The 25927-nt window shown below is 37.1% G+C and overlaps 1 protein-coding gene across 1 annotated transcript in view; it reads right to left on the reverse strand.

Moving 5' to 3' along the window:
* The window catches only part of OTOGL (otogelin like), a 137022-nt gene that overhangs the window by 75937 nt on the left and 35158 nt on the right, over nucleotides 1-25927 (reverse strand). The window contains exons 16-25 of the mRNA XM_053895292.1: nucleotides 25640-25763; nucleotides 23421-23598; nucleotides 19774-19898; nucleotides 16409-16618; nucleotides 13770-13935; nucleotides 12864-12938; nucleotides 10259-10311; nucleotides 8525-8687; nucleotides 4432-4539; nucleotides 3545-3683 (exon numbers count right to left, since the gene is read on the reverse strand). Coding sequence (XP_053751267.1) covers nucleotides 3545-3683; nucleotides 4432-4539; nucleotides 8525-8687; nucleotides 10259-10311; nucleotides 12864-12938; nucleotides 13770-13935; nucleotides 16409-16618; nucleotides 19774-19898; nucleotides 23421-23598; nucleotides 25640-25763 — 1341 coding nt within the window. The remainder of the gene's footprint in view (nucleotides 1-3544; nucleotides 3684-4431; nucleotides 4540-8524; nucleotides 8688-10258; nucleotides 10312-12863; nucleotides 12939-13769; nucleotides 13936-16408; nucleotides 16619-19773; nucleotides 19899-23420; nucleotides 23599-25639; nucleotides 25764-25927) is intronic.

A 25927-nucleotide genomic window follows, 5' to 3' on the forward strand; every position in this document is an offset into this window, starting at 1 on the left:
AATATGTAATTCAGGATTTTGTTTCGCTCGTCCTCTTGAGAAAAGTTATTTAGGTTATGGGATGTGAAAAGCCAGCTGAAAGGCTTTCTATTGCCATTACCTTTCTATTATTATTAATGAAAGTTCCTCACTGTTAGATTATTCTTTATATTAAACTCAGAATTTCCACGAAATATTCTATATTGTATGGTCTGTTTTGTAATATCATGTTATCGCTGACAGTAACAAGGGGATTTTTTAAAGTTTTTTTGTATTAAGATTTGAAGGTAAACAGACAGAAAGAGGATAGAAGGTAGAGCGGGGCTGAACAGACGAGAGCAAGCTTAAAATACAAGGAAGCAGAAACAATGAACTGATGCAAAAATAAAAGATACAGAAAAGGAGTTATACAAGCAAGGCTGAGAAAGCAGAGAGTCGAGCAGTCACACAGACACTGGCCCAGTTTTATAAATGCCATCAGAACATCCATGAATTCCTGCTGCCTGGGAGGCAAGACCATCTGTCAGTTGTCGCCTTTGTGAGGTGTACAGTCTTGTTCAAAGATTTCCTTGGGATGGGATTTCCCTTGGAGTTTTGCCCACAGATTACCACAGGACCCCCCTACTGTTGGGTCCCTGAAATAGCAGGCACCTAACCAGAATGCCATGAAAAGAAAACCACCCTGAGGGGCTTCATTACTGAGGAAATCTACCTGACAATACCCTGAAAAATAAATGAGTTGTAATGTAGTATCAGTTCCTCCCCCTCCATGAAACGTTCCTGCTTGCTGTTTCTCCAGTCAAAATCAGTTACATTCCAACAAGAGAGCTTTAATTTATCCCAGCCTTCTAGTTTCTTGTTTATTAATGACTTCTCCAAACATAAAACAATTGAGGGTAAAGTTAATGTCTTAACAATTGTACCCTTAGAGCTCCTAGCATAGAGGCAGAGAGTGTAAATTTAAATATTTAGGAAAGAAATAAAGAAAGAAAGAAAGAAAGAAAGAAAGAAAGAAAGAAAGAAAGAAAGAAAGAGAAAGAAAGAGAAAGAAAAAGAGAAAGAAAAGATAATTACTGGAAAGCTTATGCTATTAAGAGCTACTGAATATTTTTAGAAGGTTTTAATATATAGGGTGGTTTATCTAAGTAGGTAAACTATTACAATGCAAAGTAAATATTGAACCTTAATATCTAAGGTTAATAATGAAGATCAATCTGGGGTGCCTGGGTGGCTCTGTCAGTTAAGCATCTGACTCTGGATCTCATTTCAGGTCATGATCTCACAGTTTGTGAGTTCAAGCCCCATGTTGGGCTCTGCACCGACAGAGAGAAGCCTGCTTGGGATTTGGGATTTGGAATTCTCTCTCTCTGCCCCTCCTCCCATCTCTCTCTCAAAATAAAGAAATAAATTTTAAAAATATTTTTTAGAAAAGAAAAAAAATAATGACGATCAATCTTATGGATAAAATATCACAATGATATTTATTAATTTTTATGAAAATGTCCGTTACAATATAATGAATAATTCACTAGTATAACTCTAATTAGTTATTAATAGCAAGTTTTTATTCTTTTTTTTTTAGGGTTTATTTATTTATTTTGAGAGAGAGAGAGAGAGTATGAGTGGGGGAGGGGAGAGAGATAGAGAGACAGGGAGGGAATCCCAAGCAGACTCCAATGCTGGGTTCAAACTCATGAACCATGAGGTCATCACCTGAGCCAAAATCAAGAGTCAGAGGCTTAACTGACTGAGCCACCCAGGTGCCCCAGTTTTTATTCTCTTTAATTACCAAATTAAATACAGTAAAAGTCACATTCTGAAGTCTATTCTTTATAAACACTTTCTTTTTAAAAAAAACATTGTCGGTGTAAAAAAAAGAAAGAATACTTCTGCTTTGGCAGAAAAACAGACACATATAATTCTAGAACTTAGAAATTTAGACTTTTAATATTCTTCATATCTTAATCTTACTACATGAACTCTAAGGACAGATCTTAATCCAGATATTAAATTAGGGACCTAAATTTCATTGCTTACTAAAAGATTAGAAGCATGTCTCCTATGACATATCTTCTTATATAGAGGCAGACACATCTTATTAAAATTTGAAACTGAACATGAGGTATTGATTTTTAACAGAAAGATACAGTAGCAAATTAAAGTGATGATAGGAAATCAGGTTTTAAAAGTCTAAAAGCCAAACTTTAATGGCTCTTGCCTGAAAAATGGAATGCTGTTATAGTGCAGTGTCAGTAAAAGGAAAAAAAAGAAAAAAAGAAAAGAAAAGAAAAAAAAAAAGGCTGCTCTAGTCATTCAGCATCAAACATAAGGACATACTTTCATTTCACCAGGAACCAGAGTTGAGACAAATATTCTACTTGAAATGCTTTCTGCACAATCATTATTTTAAAAAGACGAGTAAACAGTATGATTTCTCTACCGTGAAGACAAATGAGAGGTTAAGAAAAAGCAGGCAGAGCATACAGCTCAAATAAGTAGTTAGTAATAGTTCACCAAAGGCCCATTATTTTGCAAAATGACTTGGGGAGGAAAAAACAAATGTAAAGCATGATCCCAATCTTCTCAACTTTAGAATTTTCCTGGACAAATTTGGATCTATTCTTTAAGAAACTTAAAACTGCTCATAATGGAGGCTGACTGAGAATATTTCCCAAATGGGAAATTTAATGGTTTAAAGCATAAGCAGGAGTTGTTTAAGTTTGGAACACTTCCGATTTTACTGTTCGTTTTCTATTTAATAGAACTAATATAAAATAGGAATGTGTCTACTTTGTTGAAATATGCTTAAAAGAACAGGATCACACACAAACCTCTAATAACATAAAAGCCTTACTCGGGGGAAAAAAACATGCATTCAAGATAATCACAAGTTACCTTGCTGGAAGAAAAGATGTTATTTTCTTTATTCTTATAAAGCTTCTTTCTAAAACTTACGTTTTAGATTTAGAAATTTAATTCTGGAATCAGTGATGTTTAAATAAAATTCAGGTATAAAGAAAACCTAAGTGCACTAAACATGACAAATTTTAAGGATTTTATCAGATATACAAAGCCCAGGGTTAACTGCAGGATAGCATCAAGATAACATGTCTAGAATTAAGAGTAATGTCTCTTTATTGCTATAACCATAAACAATATATATTATTCAATGCTGGTTTGATGTCTTATATTTGTATTCACCAAACTAAGCCAATAAAAATAAATATGGCTGACATTTATTGAACACTTACTATATATCAAACATTATCTAAGAGATTTACATACATTTATCTTATTTAATCCTAAGAACTACCCCCAGGAGACAGCTACAATTATTATCTCCATTTTACAAATGACAAAACAGAAGCACGGAAAGTTTAAGAATTAGCCCATCACCTATAAAGAATAAACCTTAAGAATGAGTCAAGGGAATGTTTAAAATTGCTATAACTTTTGTAGGTTTTTTTAAATGACATTTGGATTTGATATAGCATGGAGCAGCACACTTGTTTTTCACATTAAGTCTTTACACAAGTGCAAATAAAAGTACATAGTTGTGACATACCTTTATCAAAAATACTTGGCAATCACTGATATAGTCATATTCCAGTCCATCAAAAGAATGATAATGCCGGTCCCCATATATTGTGCACACGGCTGGGCATGGATAATATGTGCAATTGAACATTCCTCGTCGACAAACACTATCAAAAAAGAAGGCCAGTTATCTTTCTAAGACATTTGGCTCTAATTAGTGGTTTTCAAGCAGTATAAACACTGTAAGGTTTGTATTCAAGAACATTCACTGAGCCCATGGCCCTTAGAAATATTGCCAGTTGGCTCAATAACATTTATTACACTGACAAGTCAGGCCTATATTTATCAGTTTGTTTTAATATACTTTGAGACACCACAACCAAGCCTAAAAATTGTGCTTGGGTCATCTGATAAGAGATGCCAGAGTGAAAAATCAAATATAGTCCTGATTGGCAGCAAAAAAGCCCACAATGCCATCTCCTATATTTCGATCAGTTTAAATACATTACACATGACCTTGTTCAGGAGCTTGGAATTTGTTTCCACATTTTAAGGAAACTCTATTTCAGTTTTGTTTTGTGGTGTTGTTTTGGCTTATTTCCAAAAAGAAACATTTCCATTAAATGTGATCTTCTCTTTGGAACATTTATTACTTTCTTACAAACTTGAGATATTTTTAGTAAATTTCCAAACTTTCACATTTCAGTTTTCTTCTGGGTTGAACAAATATGCCCCAAAATAATGGTATGATTCCCCTATAGATAGTAACTCTCCACCAACTCCTGAATGCCTTTAAAATCTTATTTACTCCGCCTTGATTTGTTTTGTTGCTGAAGTCAGTCACATTAAGTAAATACAAAATGATCAGATACAATTGCTTAGGAAAAACGTTGTGAAATAAATGGATCTCATTACCAGGTATAACATGGTGTAGCAATCACTTCTCCCGAGAGGTACTCCCAATCTTTCCAGATGCATGGACAGCTTTCAGGAACATAACACTTTCCTTTGTGCTCTGCCATTCTTCCCAGTGAAGAAGTAAATACTATTTAGTATAAACTACTAATTTCAGTTTTTAAAAAATCAGCAATCTTGTCATATTCAACACCATCTATGTTCCTTACAGCTGCCACAGGCATGTTCCATCTGACCTATGATGGGGTCAGATCTAATCTTTATCTCCCTCTTTTCACACAGTACCTTGCCTATCATGGTAGTAAATAAAATGCCAGGCAAGTGATTGGATGCAATATTTTAAACTTTTTGGTATTGCTTAGCACCATAAAACAAAAACAGAAGCTTAAATTTCTGGTGACAGTGAGCTATTCTGAAAAGAACATTTAGAGAATAAGTAAGGGCTCCTTTTATTAATATTTGCCACTTAAAAGAAAACAATCTGTGGGGTCTAACGATTTTTCAATAAAATAGTAAATTGTGAGATAGATAACATTTTCTGTTGCAGGACAAAGAGAGTAATCAAAAGCTCCTTATGGAAGTGCTTAAATTTAAAAGCATGAGAATTTAGTTAAGATGTGCTTTGAATAAAAAGCATTACATCAAGTGTTTCACATTGTTGTTATTAACATAAACTTTGATTGCTGGTTTCCTTTGATGTGTTATTTCCTTCTTCAAAGATTATCCCACAAAAAAGTATCTTCAAGTATCTATGAAATAGAAAATTAAATCTCATAATCTCAAATGAGAATTAACTTTGTTGTATTTTCAAAATATTTTGATATGAAGATTAAATACATATTGTATATGATATATATTCCAATACCCTTAATATAAATATATACATATATTTTTCAATATTCTTAAAATCTTTTCTCAAGAATTTATTTCATAAACAATAATAAAATATTACTAATAAAATTTAAATTATAATAATATAACTATAATATAATAATTTAAGGGGCAAGTGGGTGACTCATCCGACTCCTGATTTCGGCTCAGCTCATGATCTCACAGTTGTGAGCTTGAGAGCTGAGCATGGGGCCTGCTTAAGATTCCCTCTCCCTCTTCCTCTGTCCCCACCCCTCATGCGTGCTCTCTCTCTATCAAAAAAATAATGGCAAACTAATAAAAACAAATAGTTACTAAAAATAGACAAACTGTATGAAGATTTTTTCTGAATTTGCTTCAAAATGTTATAATTCAGGGGCGCCGGGGTGGCTCAGTGGGTTAAGTGTCCGACTTCAGCTCAGGTCATGATCTCATGACTCAGGAGTTTGAGCCCCGCATTGGGCCGTATGCTGACAGCTCAGAGCCTGGAGCCTGCTTCAGAGTCTGTGTCTCCCTCCCTCTCTACTCCTCTCCTACTCGCACTCTGTCTCTCTCTCTCTCTCTCTCAAAAATAAAATTATTTTAATATTTTAATTTTTCAAAAATAAAATAAAATGTTATAATTCAATGCTATCAAAATTAACAGAAGTCAGGAATCCTGAATTCTTGCCTCTTCTCTCGAATAGAAATGATGCCATTTGTTTCCTTCTCTGCTTTCACTCTCACATCTCTTCTAGCACAGCACTGTAACTCCTTATTCAATGTACATGTTGTCCATTAGACTTCAAGCTCCACTGGGGAAGACCATGAGTATCTTGATGATTGCGTCCCAATGTCTAGCATAATACCAGACACTCAGTTGTTGAGTGAAGGTGAATAAATGAACCTACCTCTATAAATGCTGCGTTATCTCATTTAGATTTCTCCCTCCAGACAACAGAGTCCTACAGTCTGCATTTTCTCAGCTCAACCCTCCCAAACTTCTAGCCACTTTCCTTGGGCATTGCCATGTCTCCTCTGCCTGGAAAACCCTTCTCCTCCCTTGCTCCTCCTGAAAAACTTGTCATCATTTAAGACTTAGTTTAATGCAATCTTTTACGTCCCACACTCCCTATACATAGAAATTTATAAACACATTTACTTTACTTCATTACATCGCAATGAATCCTCCAATGCAAGTACTTCATTAAATGTCTCGCAAAGATAATAAAATCAACAGCACAAACATATATTTTTGAGTGCTTTCTACGGCCCAGACACTGTTCTAACCACTTTAAATAGAGCACTAACTCACCTAAACCTAGTGACAATCCCATAAGGTAGATTCTGTCGTTATCGTATATATGTATTTTAGTAGCGCCCCCCTACGACACGGAAGCTCAACACAGTGTGCCACACATGAGTGCCGTATGATGGTGCACTGCACATACTCCACCCCCATGAAATAGATATTTGTATGTACGTTTTAAAAAAGAGGAAACTGAGATTCCAGGTGGTTAAGTCACTTGTCCTGAGATACTTCAGCCAATAAGGAGAGCCAATATTTGAACCCATTTCTGTATGACTCTTTCCACTCTATTACTTCCTATTTCTTTAATCCACAGTGATTTCTAAGCTGAGGTCTGAGGATTTTTCAGACTCGATAAATTGCTGTCATGATGACGAGCTCCACGAAAACTGGTGACACCAGGTTTATTGCCCTAAAATAAGCCAGCCAAGATCACATGGAAGACAATCCAAATAGTATTACCATGAATAACTTTATAACATAAAGTTCTATGTAATAAAATTATTTCCAAATCATTCAGAGGCCTCTTAGTTAATTCCAACTATATTTACTTCAATATAAGACGACAAGGTGGGAGAAAATTTCTTTAATTTTTGTATTGAAGTTAGACAAGTAAATAAATAAATCATTGTTGAACTAAAAGTCAAAGGTAACAGTAAATAGATAACAATAAATAAATAATGGCATCAGCTGCAAACATATGAAACAAAATTAGGATGCAGCTTTATCTAATCATCCATACATCCTTGAGTCACAATCAAATCAAATAAATGAAGCAATGTTGTAGGTTTCAATTATTTTAGCGTAATAATAATTATATTTCCCTTGTCCTTTTTACTAAAATGTCTTCCTCGCTCATCTGCTCTATAACTTGATTTTTACCTGCCTTTATTTTCCCATGCATGGGAAGTCATTCTTTCAATCTCTTATGTCCTTCCTTTCTAAAGAGACTGGTACATTCCCAAGTCACTTGACTCTTTTACCTATTCCAGATGGGGACCATTTAGACAAATGCAACTCTCTTGAGAAACAGACCACAAAACCTCTTTCTTCTTTGCTCATGGTTTACACAAACTGAGCTCAGGAATCCCTCTGTGTGAATATATTCACCAAGGAAGAATGGGTGACCTGTTTGCCTTAGGTGGCCTCTCTCTATGCACTGCCTCAATTCACTACCAGAAGACGGAGGGCCAGTGAGACCAGATGTGATATGTGCCTGTGAAGAAGCTGATAGCTGCCAGATTCTGTATGTGCTTTTCCTGTGTACAAGGTATTACTGCTACTAGAGAAATTACAAAGATAGTAGTAGACACACACCATATCTCACAAACCTAACAGCTTAAAAGAAACTTGCGGAATAATCATTCAGCCAACGTCAGCAGAGCTGGGATTTGAACTCTGGTGTGTTTGAAGCCAGAGTTCCCACTATTACCCACTGCCCTATGTAGCCTCAACACACCAGTTTCTGTAACATCTATTAAATAAAACATTAGCATCACTATTATAACTTAACTTCAACGACATTAACAGCACCACAGAATATACAAAAGATATGCACTTAAAGTATTTTGAATGGACACTGGGTCACTATCACTTTCCAAAATTGCAGTTAAACCAGGAGATAAATGCCAAGTCCATCCTGATATGAATCCTCTCCTCAATTCTTTGTATTACTTTAATAATATTGTATATATAACATATGTGTGACATATTGAATCATTTGTTATATGTCGTATGTAGTATTTCAAATATAACATATGTGATATATTACATGAGTATGACAAAATAATTACAATAGTCTCCTAGTTACCAACTCAAAGTTAACCACCAGGCAGATCAACAATTTTAGCTATGTTTATAAATAATGTTATTAAGAGCTCTTGCATTTTCTGTCAAATCCTGAATGCTCTAATTTTTTTTAAAAAAGAGACTTACCCTGGAGCACAAACACAGCCACTTATACAGGGTGAGGATGGGGCGCAAGTGAAGTTCATGGCCAGGTTTGCGCACGTAGTCTCACAATTTACACCACCAGCTGGCAATTCAGGGTCAGGAAATCTGCAGTCAAAATACACTTTTCCCTCGGGACAGGCATGAACTTTAGAGAAAAAGGCACAGATAAAATACCCTTAGCATTGTATTTCCTCCACAAATAACCATATTGACATGCATTTGTCATCAAAGCAGAATTCACCATAGAATATCTTACCAGTTATTATTAGATGATGCTCTGACTCTGTAATGTTTGAGGAGCTTACAAACCTTTTCTAGGAAGACTCTTTTGTCTCCTAAATGTTTAAAACCTATTTTGAGTTTGAAAATCTTAACTGCCTTCCCCAAAGCAATAATTATGTAATTTTCTGAGGTCAAGAAACAGGGTATTTTGATTAATCCAAACATACATTTTCAATTTGGGGGGGACTGGTAATATAATATACTGAAGCTCTTACAAAGCTGTGTATTTACAATGAACACATAATACTTTTAGATCTTGCTCCACCTCTGAGTCATTATTTATATCAATCCTCACTATACTGTAGAAGTGCAGAAGTAAACATAATTATAGACAGGGTAAGGGCTACATATTCTTCCAGAAAGTTTTTGGGCTCAGAGGGATTAAACAAGCTCCCTTGTTTGGGGCCAATAGGATCAAATCTTGTGCATTCCTCTGTGAGAAGTCTGGCCACCTGGATTTTCCCTTCTTTATTCTCAGCCACACTGAAGCAAATGGGACAAGAAAAGGACGACCCAGTTGTTACTGAGTATGTGTGGTCCTTGAACATACCCTGTAAAGAAGCCTAGATAGCTTCTAGATAGCTTGAATCCTTATCATTATGCAAATCCAGGGCCTATAAATCAAGGCTAATTTATAATAGCGTATACAAGACCATGCAAATAAATAACAAAACAATAGCTCCTTTTTATCAGTCTAGACGCTATCTGTTATAAGCAATGAAAGTAGTGTTGTTTATGATTTCCCTAGAATTTCTGAACAGTAACTAAAAATTTGAGGCATTATGGTGAAAATAAATAATTTATAGGGTGCCCTAATAGATAGGATTTTCAGGAATGATTAGCAAGTGTTAAGTGGGATTCTAAATAGAGATGGAAGTAGATGTCATCTTAGAAGACATTTTTAATTAATGGCTGCTAGTCCTAGAGTCCAAGAACCAGTGGCAATGACATCACCTTGGTCATAAGCAGAGATGTACAGTCTCAGACATCATCCCTGACTTGCTGGATCAGAATTAATGTTTTACCAAGGTCCCCAGGTGATTGTGTACACATTAAATCTGAGAAGTCCTGGTCTAGTTTGGCAATTACTGCTCCACAAGTGGGTTCCAACAGGTGCCTGGATACATATGCCTAAAGCCCTCCGTGCACCTGAGGTGGTTCTGGGGTAGGCAGCATCTAGGCAACAACATCCCCTAGGGCGATCAGCTCTGCTCCTCAACAGCCTTGCAAGGTCACCCCAGGATGTCCTACAATTATTATAATTATGAAAGTGAAAAAAGTTAGGAAGCACTGGAGCACCATATTGAGGAATATTCCCAAGACTATATTCATGCACATTGGCAAGGAAGGCTGTGATGGATTTATGATTTCCAGAAAAATGGCAGCAGGGTTGGAGCTGCATGCTCTTTAAGGAGAACATCTACTAGATCTTACCAGTAGAGGGCGTTGCTGGCTCATCACATTTCACAGTCCCATTTGAACACTGGCTAGTAGAAGCAAAACAAATAGTTAATTCATGAAGCCACAACTCAGTTTTTTCTGTATTTCAAAAACAATCAAATAAGTGTTTGGCTTAGCTTGATCCAAACTTCAGCTCCAACACTGAAGAGAGCTATTTCAGTTCAATATTTATCAAACATGTATGTGTGGGGCACTGCAATGGGCATGGGGGATACAAAAACCGAAAGTCATAGCCTTTATCCAAGTGCTTATGTTCTAATAAGAAAGGAAGACATATAAATAAATAATTTATGCAGTGTGACATATGCAACATGGAAATATGTTTAAGATACAGAAGTAAAGCACAGAAAAATGTCTTAAAATCTGTTGGCAACTGACATCAAGACAGTCAAAGAAGGTAAAGTCAGGACAGTTTTAAAGAATGGATGGAGGTTATGATATGGATAAAGCAGGAAGGCTATGACACTCAGAGGAGATGTGGTACAAAGCCACATGTGGTAGAACGGTGTTCTGTGTAACACAGTACAACGCAAGAAGTGACCGGAGACGTAGGTGGCAAAGAGGCAAAGGCCACCTCCATTAAGACGCTAAGACTTTATTTATCCCAGAGACCTTAAGTGGAGAAGTAATATGGTTGGTTCCAATTCTAGAAAACTCATCTGGCAGCAATGTTGAAGACAGAGTGGAGTCACATTTTCCTTGCAAATTAGGATCTAAATTCAGGGCATACGGCAAAGCAAATCAAGCAAGATTAATCTTGAAAATCCCTTAAGAAGGTATCACTTAATTATATCTCAATGTAAAGAAGAAATCAAGATAGGAAACAAACACATCATTTCTGAATAACTCCAACATAGACAGTTTTTACTTCAGCTTTGGACCAGATCATGTGTTCTATATTTGAGCCCAGATGAAGAAGCAGACTAACATACATGGCCATATCACATGAAAACTATGCTTATGCATCATGTAACACTGAAATGACACTCAGAGCTATGATTTACTCACACTGTGCATGACAGAGAGGAACTGAGACATACAGATCTCAGGGCACAGATCCTGGTCTTCCGTATCATACTCTCTCTGGGACATAGGCTTTTTGAGAGGAACGGTACGTGAGGTCACTACACTAATGGAATTTTTTTTTCCTTATTGAGGTGGGATGGTTCCTTTTGCCAAGTTTACTGAAATAAATCCAATTACTTTAAATTCTAAACAGATATAACACTGAGGTAATGTGGAAGGGGGCAAGACTAGAGGCAAGAAAACCAGGTGGAAATGTCCAAAAAAGAGACAGTGAGAGACATTGCTAGCAAGTAGGGTTGGGAACGAGGGAAGGAATTTCACCCATATCCAGAAAGTAAAAAGTCCACTGTGGTTGGCAGTTACTGGCTGGAAATGTTGAACAGGAGGAAAAAGTCAAAAATGGCTCCCAAATTAGTTTGGGAAACTGGCCGGTAGCAAAACCTAGGAGAAGAAGATTCAAGAGCAGGTTGCCTTTGTGTCTTGATCGAAGGGTGATAGGAAGGGAGATGGAGACAACAACAAAGGTAAATTGACCATAAACAGCATTCTGCCATAGATACAAAATAAGCTGCCAAGCAAAGTGGTCAATGGAGCAAGCACTGCAGAGCCAGGTTCCCCAGAATTGAAAATTGGCTCTGTTCCCAAGTTGTTTAACTGCCTGTGCCTCATTTTCCTCACCTGTACACTGGGGCTAAAGCAACAGTGCCAATCTCTTAGGGGTACAGTGATGAGTGTTTTAGTAATAGACATAAAACGTGTAGAATGGTACCAGGACTGCAGAACGTGCACGGAAATGGCCAGGTAACATTATTATTATCGTTACTGTTACTATTATCTTCTGTCAGGTGTTCCTCTGGTGCCACTGAAAGAGGGAGCTTAGGAGTTGGATGAAAGTAAGTGTGGACTGCTGCATGGATGTGTCCTCATTTTCAACCAACAGGTTACAACAGGAAAGCGTGTTAGCCATGAATAAGTGTTATCTCACTAGGATCAACGTCACTAGGGAGGGGGTTCACTGACTCCAGTGTGTGATGTGGTTCAGGCCAACTGAAACCTCTCAGCAACTTGCCATACTTCTATCTGAGAACCAAATTAATTAAAGGGCTTCCATGTTGCTTCAATTCGTAACTGTTTTCTGCAGTTATGAGCATAAGACTTGGGCATTCCCTGCTGAAATGTAGGAGATATATGGCTTAGGGGCTCCTGAGGGGCTCAGTCGGTTAAGCGTCTGACATCGACTCAGGTCATGATATCACGGTTCATGGGTTCGAGCCCCACATCGGGCTCTGTGCAGACAGCGCAGAGCCTGGAGCCTGCTTCTGTCTCCCTCACTTTCTGCCTTCCCCCACTTGTGCTCTGTCTCTCTGTCTCTCTCTCTGTCTCTCAAAAATAAAAATAAAACATCAAAAATTTTAAAAATATATGGCTTAAAAGGCCACATTAAAGTTTTCTGTATATTTGAAATTACAGAAGTCACATTTAAATTTACAGTTTTGATTAAAAAATCGTATTAGTACATGTTGTCAAGTACATCCCCATCATTAAAATCTACCATAAGCCCGACGGTGTTGGGATGAGCTCCCCAGGTTGATAAACGCTGCCCCTATAGTGACACCGGCAGTGAAATCTGTAATAATAAAAAAAAGGTTAAGTTAATAAAATAAGATATAAATTTAAAAAAAAACACTAAAATCAAGCAGACATTATGCTCTGAGTTGGTAACTGAGGCATACTCTAAAGATGACATTATTCTAGGAGCTGGCATGCAATTCTGTTATATGAATGGTAGGAACTGGTTACATCTGGAGTCCTGTGTACTTCCAGATTGTATTTTCTATAGTACAAATTCTGTAACGTCTTAGTCACAGTACAGACTGTGTTGTTTTCGTCGCAAAAAAAAAAAAAAATTAAAATTAAAATTAAAAAAAACAATGTCCCTGAATGCACTTCAGAGAAAAACAATTGATACATCATTTCAGCTTATAAGACAAAAGCCTATATCTCACATGAGATCGGAGGAATTTCTGAGTCCTGATAGACAGTCCAATCTTGCTCCTAAAAGCACTGTCATGTGACTGTGAAACAAACTTTGTTATTAATTTTGATATGGTTAAAACAAGTAGAAATAAACTTTGGGATGAACCATCACATTTCTTAGCTCCTCCTGCGGCTAGTAAACATGTACAGGGTTTAAAAAAACAAGTAAGGAAAGGTAAAGACATTAAGAAACATTAATGAAACAACTCACATGCAGATCTTTGCATATACGCACACTTATTTTAGGGAAAAAGTAGCTGTTCAATAGTGGAGAAAATTTATTTTCCAGTAAATGGTGCTGAGTCAATCAAATTTGAAAAAAGAGAGAGAGAGAAATGAAACAAGCATGAAACTCCATTTAACCTGTAAGGAAAAAGGAGAGAGAAACACTGGATCCTGACCACCCATTCCGGTGACTTACATGGGCACGCAAAAGCTAAGCGTGTCTTCGTAGTATTTGCCTTCAGGACAGTTGCAGCCCTCCGCACAGTCATCGTTACACTGCTCAGGGGCAGCGAGAGTTGTGCAGGAGCGGCGGCAGAAGGAAGAGCAGTGATGGTACAGCATTCCCTTCTGACACACGACCCCTAGGACGAAGGAGCATCAGTTGAGAAGAATTGTCACAGGGTACGGAGGCATTTACGCTGGGCTCTAGGTCTATGATAGACATAAGTTATGAAAAACAAAGATATATTACATCAATAAGCTTAGAACATTATAGAGGCTTTGAACAGAAACAATAAACAAATAAGCAAATAGATAAATAAGCGAATAAATAAATAAAATGCTTACAACTGACCCTTGAACAACACAGGTTTGAACTATGTGCGTTCGTCTACCTACACTTGGATTTTTTCAACAAATACAGAATAGTAGTAAATGTATTTTCTTTTCTTTATGATTTTAACATTCTTTTCTCTAGCTTATTTTATTGTAAGAATATACTACATAATACATACACAAAATGTGTGTTTATTGACTGTTTATATTATCAGTAAGACTTGTGGGTAAGAGTAAGTGATTAGTAGCTAAGTGTTCGGGAGAGTCAAAAATTATAGCGGTTTTTGACTGTGGGTGGGTGGGAGATCAGTGCCCCTCACTCCCACGTTGTTCAATGATCAACTGTATTTGCCTCAATAGGAGTGGAACAGACGTATCCTCTTTTGAAATGGTTTTAATGTGACATTCCCTAACAGTCTTTAATAGTCTATACCATATTTTTTAATATTTAAGGTATTTTACATGTCCAAATAACCTTCCTGATGTCACATTTTAGATGTATTCACTGCTATATTGACATAATCTTGTTGGTGACATTATTTAAACCTAAGTAAACTGTAAGTCTCCTACAAATAAGGCAAAACTTGACTTAAATGATCCATACTCATAGCTTTTACTTTTCACTATCTGAATTGTGTTCATACTTTTTTTCTAAATCTTTCCAATATCTCTTTAGACCAAACCAAAATTAGGCAAACTAAAATAATCTGAAAACACACCTTTAAAAATAAAACCTAGAAAATTCTGGATAAAACATAATTGAAATTATGTTAAATGTATAACTGATCTTGTGAGGAGAACAATGGGGGAGGGCTCATCTCCTCAGGTACCACATGAGAAGAGGGAAATAAAATCCAGAATTTAGAGGAAAGAGGGATAATGGGTCCAGGTAATCTTGAGCCTTACATTTAACTCGTGTGGAAAAGAAAATGAGAGCTTATCCTTCACAAAGCAAGGGAGGAACTGGGAGAACTTTAATTTGGACCCTTGGGTCCTCAGCTGAGAGCTGTACTAGAGCAGAGATCAGCAAACTTTTTCTGTAAAGGGCCAAATGGTAAATGGCCTCAGCTTTGCAGGTCATACTGTCTCTGTCACAGCTATTCAACTCTGCCCTTGTAGCTCAAAAGCAGCCATTGACAATGCGTAAACCTGTGGGCAATACTCTTTATTTACAAAAACATAGAAAGCCGAAGGGTGTCATTTGCCAACTCCCGGACTAGAAGAAATCTGATCATGGTACAGGAAGACACCAGGAAAGCTTCTCTAATTCTGTGGGGCCTATGATGAAATAAAGTTATCCTCTGAGAAATCAAATCCCAGATCTACAACCTGTACAGTGTGGCATAGGCATCTACATTACTTTTATACTGACATTATTTTTGTCTTAGAAAACCCAAGCTGAGAAATTAATATCAAAACTGGCCAGTGATACCCCTGGAGTGATAGGAAAAAGTTTTATGAAACATTTAGGGGGAGGGGGTGGAGAGAGTGATGGTCCTAAAATCCAGGTCATAAAAGATACTAAAATGGGCAGGGTAGATTAACAAAGATTAACTCATAAAAAAATTATAGAACACATAAAGAAAGAAAACAGTCGGGGCACCCGGGTGGCTCAGTTGATTAAGCATCTGATGTCAGCATCTGATGTCAATCTTGATGTCAGCTCAGGTCACAGTCTCACGGCTCATGAATTCAAGCCCCCCATCAGGCTCCACACTGACAGTGCAGAGCCTGCTTGGGATTCTCTGTCTGTCTGTCTCTCTCTCTCTCTGTCATTAATTAATTAATTAATTAATTAATTAATTAATTTAAAAGAAAAAGAAAGGAAACAATCTACCATGAATGAGACAACAGACACCAAAACCATGAGATAATTACCTGTTGTATAACTTACCTATTTAACTACAAATCACCTGTGTTACCATATCACATAATGCTTTTCCATATTTCCCAATACTTAGATATGACATTTCTATGATAATTTTTTTTTAATTTTTCATATTATTTCCATTCCATACCTCAAACCATGCAGTTACAACTCTAATAATGCTCATATTAAAAACAGCAAAAAAAAATTATTGGTGTCTTATCCAATATACATCCAATTTTAAGAAATGAAGTATTTCATTTGTTTTTCAGGTTTGCACACTATACTCATATTCCAAATATCTTAGGCGACACTGACCTTTCTTTTAAAAAGAAAAAAACATAGTAATTACCAACACAAAAATCCCTAAAGTGTCATCTGATCATCTTTATCTGTGCCATTATCATACTCACCACAGAATGAAATCTGAGCTCTGAAATCGATGCTGATACCACGCTGGCCACAGAGGTAGGCATAGTGGGCAAGAGCATTGCATAGACAGGCGCTTCCACACTTGCATGCATCATGGCGGCACAGCTGAGAGTATAGCCCCGGGCTAATGTAGATGTGGCAAGGAGCAAAGAGCTCCTGGTGGATAACATCACAGTGTGCTGCGTATCCAACTAAAAGACAAAAATACATACATACATACATACATAACAACAACAACAAAAACATCAGCCCCTCATTTACTAGTCTAGATCTTACCCTTAAGTACCAAATTCCAGAACTAACCAAGCATCTTGCTTTCCTAGGTGTACTGAATTGCCTATTATTTTCAACAAGAGCCAATATTTTCCATTTATACTATTTTGTTGGTTTATCTTTACTTATAATAATATTGGTGGCAGCACTGAACCCGTATTTAATAATCTTTTAGCAAAAAAATATTGTGCTCTACCTGAATAATATGAGTTACAGAAGGGCCAATATAAATGGCCACAATCACCCCATTGCCCAAGGATCATCATAGAAAATCACCCTAATTCTGCTATAAAGAATTGGTGAGTATTGGAAGGCTTATCTCCAGACAGCCACACACAATAATAGTGGTGCCAGATTGTAGATGCTATGGCAACTCCCTGAAATACACAATTATCCAGGAAGGATTGGAATCATCTCATTCCAACAAAGTCTCTGGGGTAAATGGTAATGTGCCAGCTGCCATATAGTCATTGAATACAATGTCTGCACAAGACACAATGAACAGAGCACAATGTCTGACAACAATGTTTGATAAATGAATCTATGAATGCATGAATAAATGAATAATGAATAGAAATTAGGGGTTGGGCCACATACTAAAGGCTATGAAATATAGGTCTATGTAATCACTTCTTGAAATCTCTTGACTTTTCCCTTGAGAATGACCAAATAGAATCATAGGAGTAACCAAGTTTGACACAGCAATCTAGATCCCATCTTTCTCCAAAAAAAAAAAAAAAAAAATCATCCGTAAAAATGAATGAAGTCTTGCCATTTGCAATGACATGGGTGGAACTAGAGAGTATTATGCTAAGCAAAATAAGCCAGTTAGAGAAAGACAAATACCATATGCACACAGGATAATGCACACAGGAGCCAAAAAAAAAAAAAAGAGAGGCAAACCAAGAAACAGACTCTTAACTCTAGAGAACAAACTGAGGGTTACTGGAGGGGAAATGGGTGGGGGGAAGGGTTAAATAGGTGATGGGTATTAAGGAGGGCACTTGTGACGAGCACAAAAAGGGTGTTGTACAGAAGTGACTAAATTCTACACCTGAAACTAATATTGCACTATATGTTAACTAGCTGGAATTTAAAAGAAAAAAAACACCTGAATGTATTTTGTTGCATATTGTAAATATACTTATTTTGGTAAGGAAACACATGGTAATTGTCTGAGTATTATATTTTTGCACTGTATACAAAAATAAGTAACTTAGACTATAACAGCTTTGTGTTGGCATGCATTCTTCTAATCCCCAGGAATGCCAAAGCAAAGCAATACATCAGTGGGGCTTTTACCGTGTGCCTTAAGGATTTATAGATCAAAAAATATTCCTACTAACATTAAGTAAAAGGGTGATTCAAGAAGATCCTTGTGAAAAAATATCCTTCAGAATTATTGGCTTTTATTTATTTTCCTTTCTCTGGGGATTTTTCTAAATTTACCTATTTGAAATTTTTAAAGTAGGTCACGACAAAGTTGAAGGAGGATTATATCTAAAATATATGTCATAGAAGACATGAGATAGGGGGATAAAAGTGATAAAACATATACGTAATAAAATGGCATGTAACAGGGAGGTCATAAAGAAAAGACCGGAGGGAAACTGAATTTGCCATTTGGACTCTACTCCAGCTTTTACATGTTATTAAAAAACAAAAAATAAAGTTGCTGAAATATCAAAGAGAGAATTGAGAAAGTTAGAAACAAACTGAGCAAGACTAATTGAAGGAGAAGGGAATCTATTAGTAGACATTTTAAGACAGAATGGGGGGAAAGTATCGTTGAATGGGAGTGAGATTAAAAGTATTGAATTATAGGGACAACTGGGTGGCTCAGTCAGTTAAGCATCAGACTCTTGATTTCAGCCCAGGTCATGATCTCACCGTTTGTGAGATTGAGCTCTACACTGGGCTCTGCACCGACAGTGTGGAGCCTGCTTATGATTCTCCCTCTCTCTATCTCTCTCTCTCTCTCTGCCCATCCCCTGCCTTCCTCACTCTTTCTCTCTCAAATAAATGAATAAACTTTTTAAAAAAAATTATTGAATTATAGAGACCACAAGACTTTAGCCTAATACTCTTACTACTGATAGAAAAAATGACCACAGAAGTTAACAATCTTTTACAAGTTTAGAACCCAGCTTAGACAAAAAGCTAGCAGCACTGAAAGCATTATCTTATATTCTTTCCAGTACATCAAAACTGTAAGTTAATACTAAGGATCATGTAATAATCAAAAGATTCCTCCCAAACAATCACCAAAAATTCCAGAAATTGTACTGGGTTTGTATAGGTACTCAAACAACATTAATAATGTATAAAAAATAGCTACCTAGAAACAATAAATTAGCCAAAACAATTAAAGGAACAAATTAAAATTATAAAAATATTTATTTAAGCATACATATTAATTTTTCATAGTCATTTTGCAAAATATATGTATATAACAATACATCTCATTTTATTGATGAGTGAAATAGACTTTCACATGGTTTGCTGTGGCTTTTGTAAAAAAAAAAAAAACAAAACAAAACAAAAAACAAGTACAGGATAAATTCTTGGCATTGTTTGTTACACTGTCATTGCAGATTGGAACTCTGGAGCATGACCCTCTCAAATTGTTGCACACTTGATGGCACAGACCTCCTTGGATCGCTGGCCCCTGCTTATGAAGTCATAGCATGCTGTCTGAGTAAGAGCCGGTAATGAATGTGATAGCAATAGAAGAATCCACATGAGCTGTCACACTGTGGAGCTCAAGTCAAATATCACAAGACTATAACTGCATTATTACAGTATTTCCAGAGATTTTCCTTTAGAATTTAAAGAATCTGACATCTCCAAAATGCTAGCCTACATTTGTGAAGAGTTTAGGGATTTAGGTGTCAACACCTAAAATAAGTAAATTTATGAATGCAAACCAGGAAACAAGATAGTCATTTTCTGGAGTTCTTTATAAAAAATAACCTAGATTACTTAAAGAGGCATATCTAATTATCGAATTGTTTAAGATGACAGTAATACATGGAACTGTCCTCCAGGTTTGCATGCAGGAAGAAAGACTTACTGTTTTGTTGATTAATGTTACAGGGGTCCACCATAGGAACATGAACAGGTGCAAAACAAGTGGAGGAAACTCTCCAAGCATACGCGTGAAGTTGAGGGGTGCCTTCTATCATGCCTGATGGAGACCTAAAAAGCAAAGATAACATGCATCTTAGCCTCTCCCATTCATTTCATTTCTTCATAGTCTTCAAATATTGAAAATGGAGAATACAATTTTTTTTAACTTACAAAGAAAACTTAGAGCTTAAAATGTTCTATCTTTTAAAAAACATGTGCGATATTAGCTTCTGGTTATTAAGAATTTATAATGGGTCAAATTGTGAACATATATGGTTTTATTTAATAATTGCCTCAGGCTTGTGAAGAAAATATGATTCCCATTTTAAAGAGAAAGGAGAGAAGAAGCTCAGAGAAATATTAACATTCACTCAGCGGGTGAGCGTCAGAGCCAAGATTCAAACCCCACTTCTCACCAATTTAATGAAACATCATTCACACAACCAAATCATTAATGTGTGTGTGGTTTAGGGTGCATGGGGAGAGGTAGATGCAGGTAGCTCACATGATTCTTTTAGGGTAAAGACAAATGTCCCAAATATAAATATCCTATATTTCTGATTCAGTATTTCAATTTCCATTATGAGGACTGAAATACTGAGGTCCCATCCTGAAGTTAGGCAAACAAACCAAAAGAAAATTGAGGGAAGATGGTATAAAAGCCCTACTTCATCCAAAGTTGCTCACTTCAGTATCCTCAGCAAACCAAAATGGAAGAGAAACATCTACCCTTCTGACACCAGGCTTATAAACACAATAACACTTAAGGGACAAACACTAAAATGCCCCCACCAGCAGGGGCTTAATCAAGGTTTAATAACTCATCAACCATTATTTAATAAGTGAAAATCCTGACTGGACACTGTACCAGACATTGTCAAAGCGACCTAAAGAATCAGGTTGGAGGGGCACCTGGGTGGTTCGGTTGGTTAAGCGTCCCACTTCAGCTCAGGTCATGATCTCACGGTTTGTGAGATTGAGCCCCACATCAGACTCTGTGCTGACAGCTCAGAGCCTGGACCCTGCTTCAGATTCTGTGTCTCTTTCTCTCTCTACCTCTCACACTCTGTCTCTCTCTCTCTCAAAAATAAATAAACATTTAAAAAAAAAAAGGATCAGATTGGGTTAGGTCTCCTGTAGGAAGCTTTGACCAAGCAAAACTTGACTAATGAAAGCCCCAACAACATGGCCAAATAGTAGAGTAGGCTTTATCTCAGCTGTCTATATTGTCCTATTAAATTAGCTACTTTGGTTACCACTGACCTCAGCCACTAGCAACTATATGGAGCTTCTCACCACGGAAGCTGAGAGAGGAGAATAAAAAGGAGCTTCACAAGCCATTCCACAATGCTCATCCTCTGTCCCCACCCTTTCTCTTTCTCAATTCCTCAAAAGTAAACCATTCTAGAACTCTAAAGCATTATAACAAACACCTAATCCAAAATCTCATTTTGTTCAAACAAGAACACTGAGACTCAAAGAAATTAAAGAGCACTAGCTCTTTGCTTTGTCTCCCCTCTCCTTCTCTCTTCAACGCTTCAAAGGACAATAAAATAGGTCAAGGTGATGGGTGTAGCCAGGGTTCCCAGGAGGAATGGACTCAGAGATGGACTCTCTTATTTCACTTAATCCACTTAATAAATACAAAAAAGAGGAGGAACTAAAATGTAGACCCATTTATTTATTGCGTTTTCATTCTATAAAACAATGTTTGGGCTCACCACACTTAAATTACTGTAATAAGATTTTCAAGTAATTAATATTTTCCATTCCACTATGTTTGCAGATTCACATTAACCTCTATGAAGTAAAGAATTTTAACTGTTTTGTTAGAAAGCTAAACAATGTTCAAAAGTTATCTATGACTCTGAAATATTATCCTGCACTGTTATCATGCCTGAATGTTTATACATGGAGGCGACTGGTGCCTGAGAAAGAGGCAGACAGATCTGCCATCTGTTAAACACTGACTGCTAACCCATTCTGATAAACAAGAAAGAGAAAGAAGGCTTAAACTTCTTTTCTGCACATTTTAGCCAAGCCACTTAATATAGTCTGTTTCATGAATCTGATAAAGATATTGATATTCTGACCTACCAACAAATGAAGCATAAAGAACTAAATAACCTAAGCACAAATTAGTCACACAGAAGAAAAGGTAAAAGAAATTGTCTTTTGAAATTTAAAATTGTAAATGCCAGTTCTCCTTGCCCCTCCAAATTCTTTTCTTGGAGCCCTATTAAAAGCCCTGTCGCCATTTAGTTCAACTGTCTACTGCATATAAGACTCTATGCGACTCATAAATATGGAGAACAAACTGAGGGTTATGAGAGGCATTGTGGGAGAGGGGATGGGCTAAATGGGTAAGGGGCACTAAGGGATCTACTCCTGAAATCATTGTTGCACTATATGATAACTAATTTGGATGTAAATTTTAAAAACTAAAAAATAAAACAAGTTAAAAAAAAGACTCTATGCGGTTCCTAAGAACAGAAGGATTGAGGGGTTCATCCTTATTCTCAAAGCCTTCACAGTTTTAAATGGAAACCAGACATAAAGACAGAGTTTCATAGATAACAGAGTCAAAATGAACTTTGTCTGGTGGTATATGAGCTCCTGTTTTGAAGCAAATAGAGTCTGAATTGGTTTGAACAATAAAATCAGAATTCACAAGAAAGATTAGGTGGTGGAAAAAAACCCAAATAGGAAAAATATGCAGAAGTGTTTTAAAAACTATGGTATTCGGGGAATGGCTTCTTCATGAGATGTTCCTTTGTTACCCTGTCCACGACCACACGGCTCAACATTTAACGTTTTGAAATTACCTGTGTTTTTACATATATTGTTGATTAATACCTTGCATTGACCTCATTATTTCTTAAAGGCTGTTATCCCCTCCTGATCTGCAATACAAGGTCTTTGAGGATGCGAACCATGTGATACTGCTTAAATTGTCCCACAGTGTTTAGTTCAAGAACAGGTGCCCAAAGCATTTACACTAAATTATACACTGTCTTTTCACAAGTAAGTGAAACTGCGTCATCACTACAAGGGGTACAACTGTACTGTACTGCTTTTCTTCTGATGAAACACCAACGATCATAAAATTCAATGAACTTAGCTGCCAAAATGTTACTTCAGAGGAATCATTCATACCAAATGATATCAATATTTTAAAGGTAAAATTTACTATCATTAATGCCAAATGATATTAAGATTTTTAAAAAGCAGTGCACATTGAAAAACGAAATACTGTTAAGTTTGATAGATGGCAGGGGAGAGAATAACTGGTACTTATTCTGTGGGTTAGCCCACGGGCTCTGAGTTGCACCACCCAAATTCACAGCCCAGCCCCACCGTATTTGAGCTAAATGACTTTGAGCTTTGAGGGTCTCAGTGAGTTTCTTTATCTATAAAACAGAGCTACTAATTAGGGGATTGCTTTAAAATTTAAATAGATGATCATATAAAGCTCTTGGAACAGTGATGACTAAGCTATTACTAGTTAAGTAAACACTTCTAATGAAAGAATTTGATTCCTCCAAATTACTAGTCATTAAATCATGTTAGCTATTCAGAAATCATACTTACAGAAAATCATCCCTTATGTTCCCATTAAAAGTGCCACACAGCCCTAATGTTCTTCTTTTCCAGGCGCTAGTGAGTTGAATGTAAATTCTTTCCCCATCTATAGCAAACAGAATCTTTAAACCAAAAGTGGTTTTTAGAAGAATAAATAAGGATGACAGAGTTTGAATTTCAACAATTCCTGCGGGAAAAGAACATACGTAAATCAGCTTTGAGACTCATAGACAGTGTTCTGAAATGCTAGAGTACAACGCCAGAACTCTTCTTTCAAGAGACTGGGTACTAGAATTTCAATAAAAACTTGAAACATTAAAAGCGGGGCACCTGGGTGACTCAGTTGGCTAAGCATTCAGCTCTTGGTTTTGGCTCAGGTCATGATCTTGCAGTTTGTGGGTTCAAGCCCTGCATCAGGCTCCATGCTGGTGGTGGGGAGCCTGTTTGGGATTCTCCCTCTCTCTCTCTCTCTCTCCCTCTCTCTCCCTCTCTGCCCCTCCTCTGCTTATGCTCGCTCACTCTGTCTCTCAAAATAAATACGCAAGAGAGAGAGACACAGAGAGAGAGAGAGAGACAGAGACAGAGAGAGAGAGAGAGAGAGAGAGACATGAAGCAGGCAGGCTCCCAGTTCCTGCTCCTGTGCTCCAGAGCCAATTTTTGCCACCCTGTGCATTCTTTTCTCCTGTTTCCCTTCTGTCTCTCCTTTCTAAGACTTCAGCAGATCTTTTTAATAGATTGTCATGTCCACATGTAACTTCAGTTGGCTAGCATCTCTTGGCAGGTGTGGACAGTCCTTAGCATTTGAAGTCCGACCTCTTTTTCTTAACTCCCGTGTGTGTGTGTGTGTGTAATTTTCCCCAAACTGGTGATGTTTCAATAAGGAAGTGGCACTTTCCTTAAAACTTCTGCATTCCCCTGAGATTATCAGTAAAAAGGAGAGCACAGCACTCTAGAGCCACCATTTTTACCAGACACCTTAAGAGACAAGAAACTTGTGTTCAAGTATGAACTAATGACTTCTGCCAACATGAGAGTTGCTCCTGTATCCCTATCACAATTTCTGCCACCAATCTGGTCACCACGCCCAGAAATCTAAGAACCATTCTTTGATCACATCGTGTCTTTGATGCCCTTTCCCAACCAGCCCTGATCCAATCCATCACTAGGTTCAGACCACTTTTTTTTCCTAAATATTTTCAATCTGTCTTCTTTCCATCTCCACTGTCACTGCCTTACGCTGGTTCCTCCTCATTCCCTGCATGACTGACTTCAGTAACACCCTAACTGTCCTCCATGTTTCCTGCCAGCCTCTCTTAAAGCCACTTCCACGGAGTTGCCATAGTAGTCTACCAAAAAAAAAAAAAAAAAGAAAGAAAGAAAGAAAAAAAGACTATCATTCTTCTCACTGAAACTTATTTATTTGGTTGAACCATATGAGATTGTTATCTTTGTACATAAAAACGGTCAAATAATGATAATTTCATATTCAGTTTCATATCAAGTTCAACACCCTTAGCATGACAATGAATAGCATGACCATGTAATTTGTAATACAAATTGGGACATCTCTGGGAATGAAAGAGAGTGTTAATAATAACTATGCTAGAACACAGGCAGGAACACGAAAACCATAACAACGCTCTGCATATAAGGTTTTCCCCAGTGTCACCCCCACCTATTTCTCTAGTCTCATATCTGGATATTCTTCAGGCTTTAGCAGTCCCAAACTAGCTATAGTTTCCCCTAATCATACTGCACGGTTTATACCTCCTTGCTTTGCATGGAACACTTTTCCCACCTCCTTCACCCTGACAATCCTCAGCTTTGAATGATGAACAAGACGTCACCTCTTCAGAGGTGATGTATCTGATGTCAAAACTTGCCTGACCGTACCCGCACATTCCTGCCCAAGGCTGGGTGAGCTGTACTCACTTAGATCCCCAGAGTCCCTGTGCATATCTTTGAGTTTGTTATATTTTATGCAAGTGGCTGTTTTGTTATATGTCTCCCCTTGCAAACTCTAGGCCACTTGAGGTGAACACTAGCTCCCATAGACATGGTAATCTCTGAGGTCTCTAGCTGAGGACATGGCAACACATAGGCCCTCAAAGGTTAGTCAGCCAATGGGAGAAGACTTCATTCAGGTTGTGTTGTTGTTGTTGTTGTTGTTGTTAATGTTGTTGCTGTTGTCAATGTAAGGCAAGTACATCATTAGCATTGCTTCTTACCATTCAGATTGAAGCCTTGGTTAGGACTGGTAAGGATTTGTCCTCCTCTACTAAGGGTCACTTGTTTATTAAAATCATCCTCCAGAATTAGAGTTATAGACTGAAGGCAGACCAAGCCAAGGTTCTGCATAAAAATCAAGTGATTGGTTAAAGGAATGAGAAAGAAATAGGACACAGAAAGAGATAGGGATGATGGGAGAGGGGAATAGGAGAAAGCAAGAGAGAGAGAAGGAAGAAGAAAGGAGAAAGAGAGTGCACATAGATAAGAATTCCTGGTATATAGAAGGC

Source organism: Panthera pardus, unplaced genomic scaffold (genome assembly GCF_024362965.1).
Source record: "Panthera pardus isolate Hobbes unplaced genomic scaffold, ASM2436296v1 HiC_scaffold_6, whole genome shotgun sequence".
Lineage (NCBI taxonomy): Eukaryota > Metazoa > Chordata > Mammalia > Carnivora > Felidae > Panthera > Panthera pardus.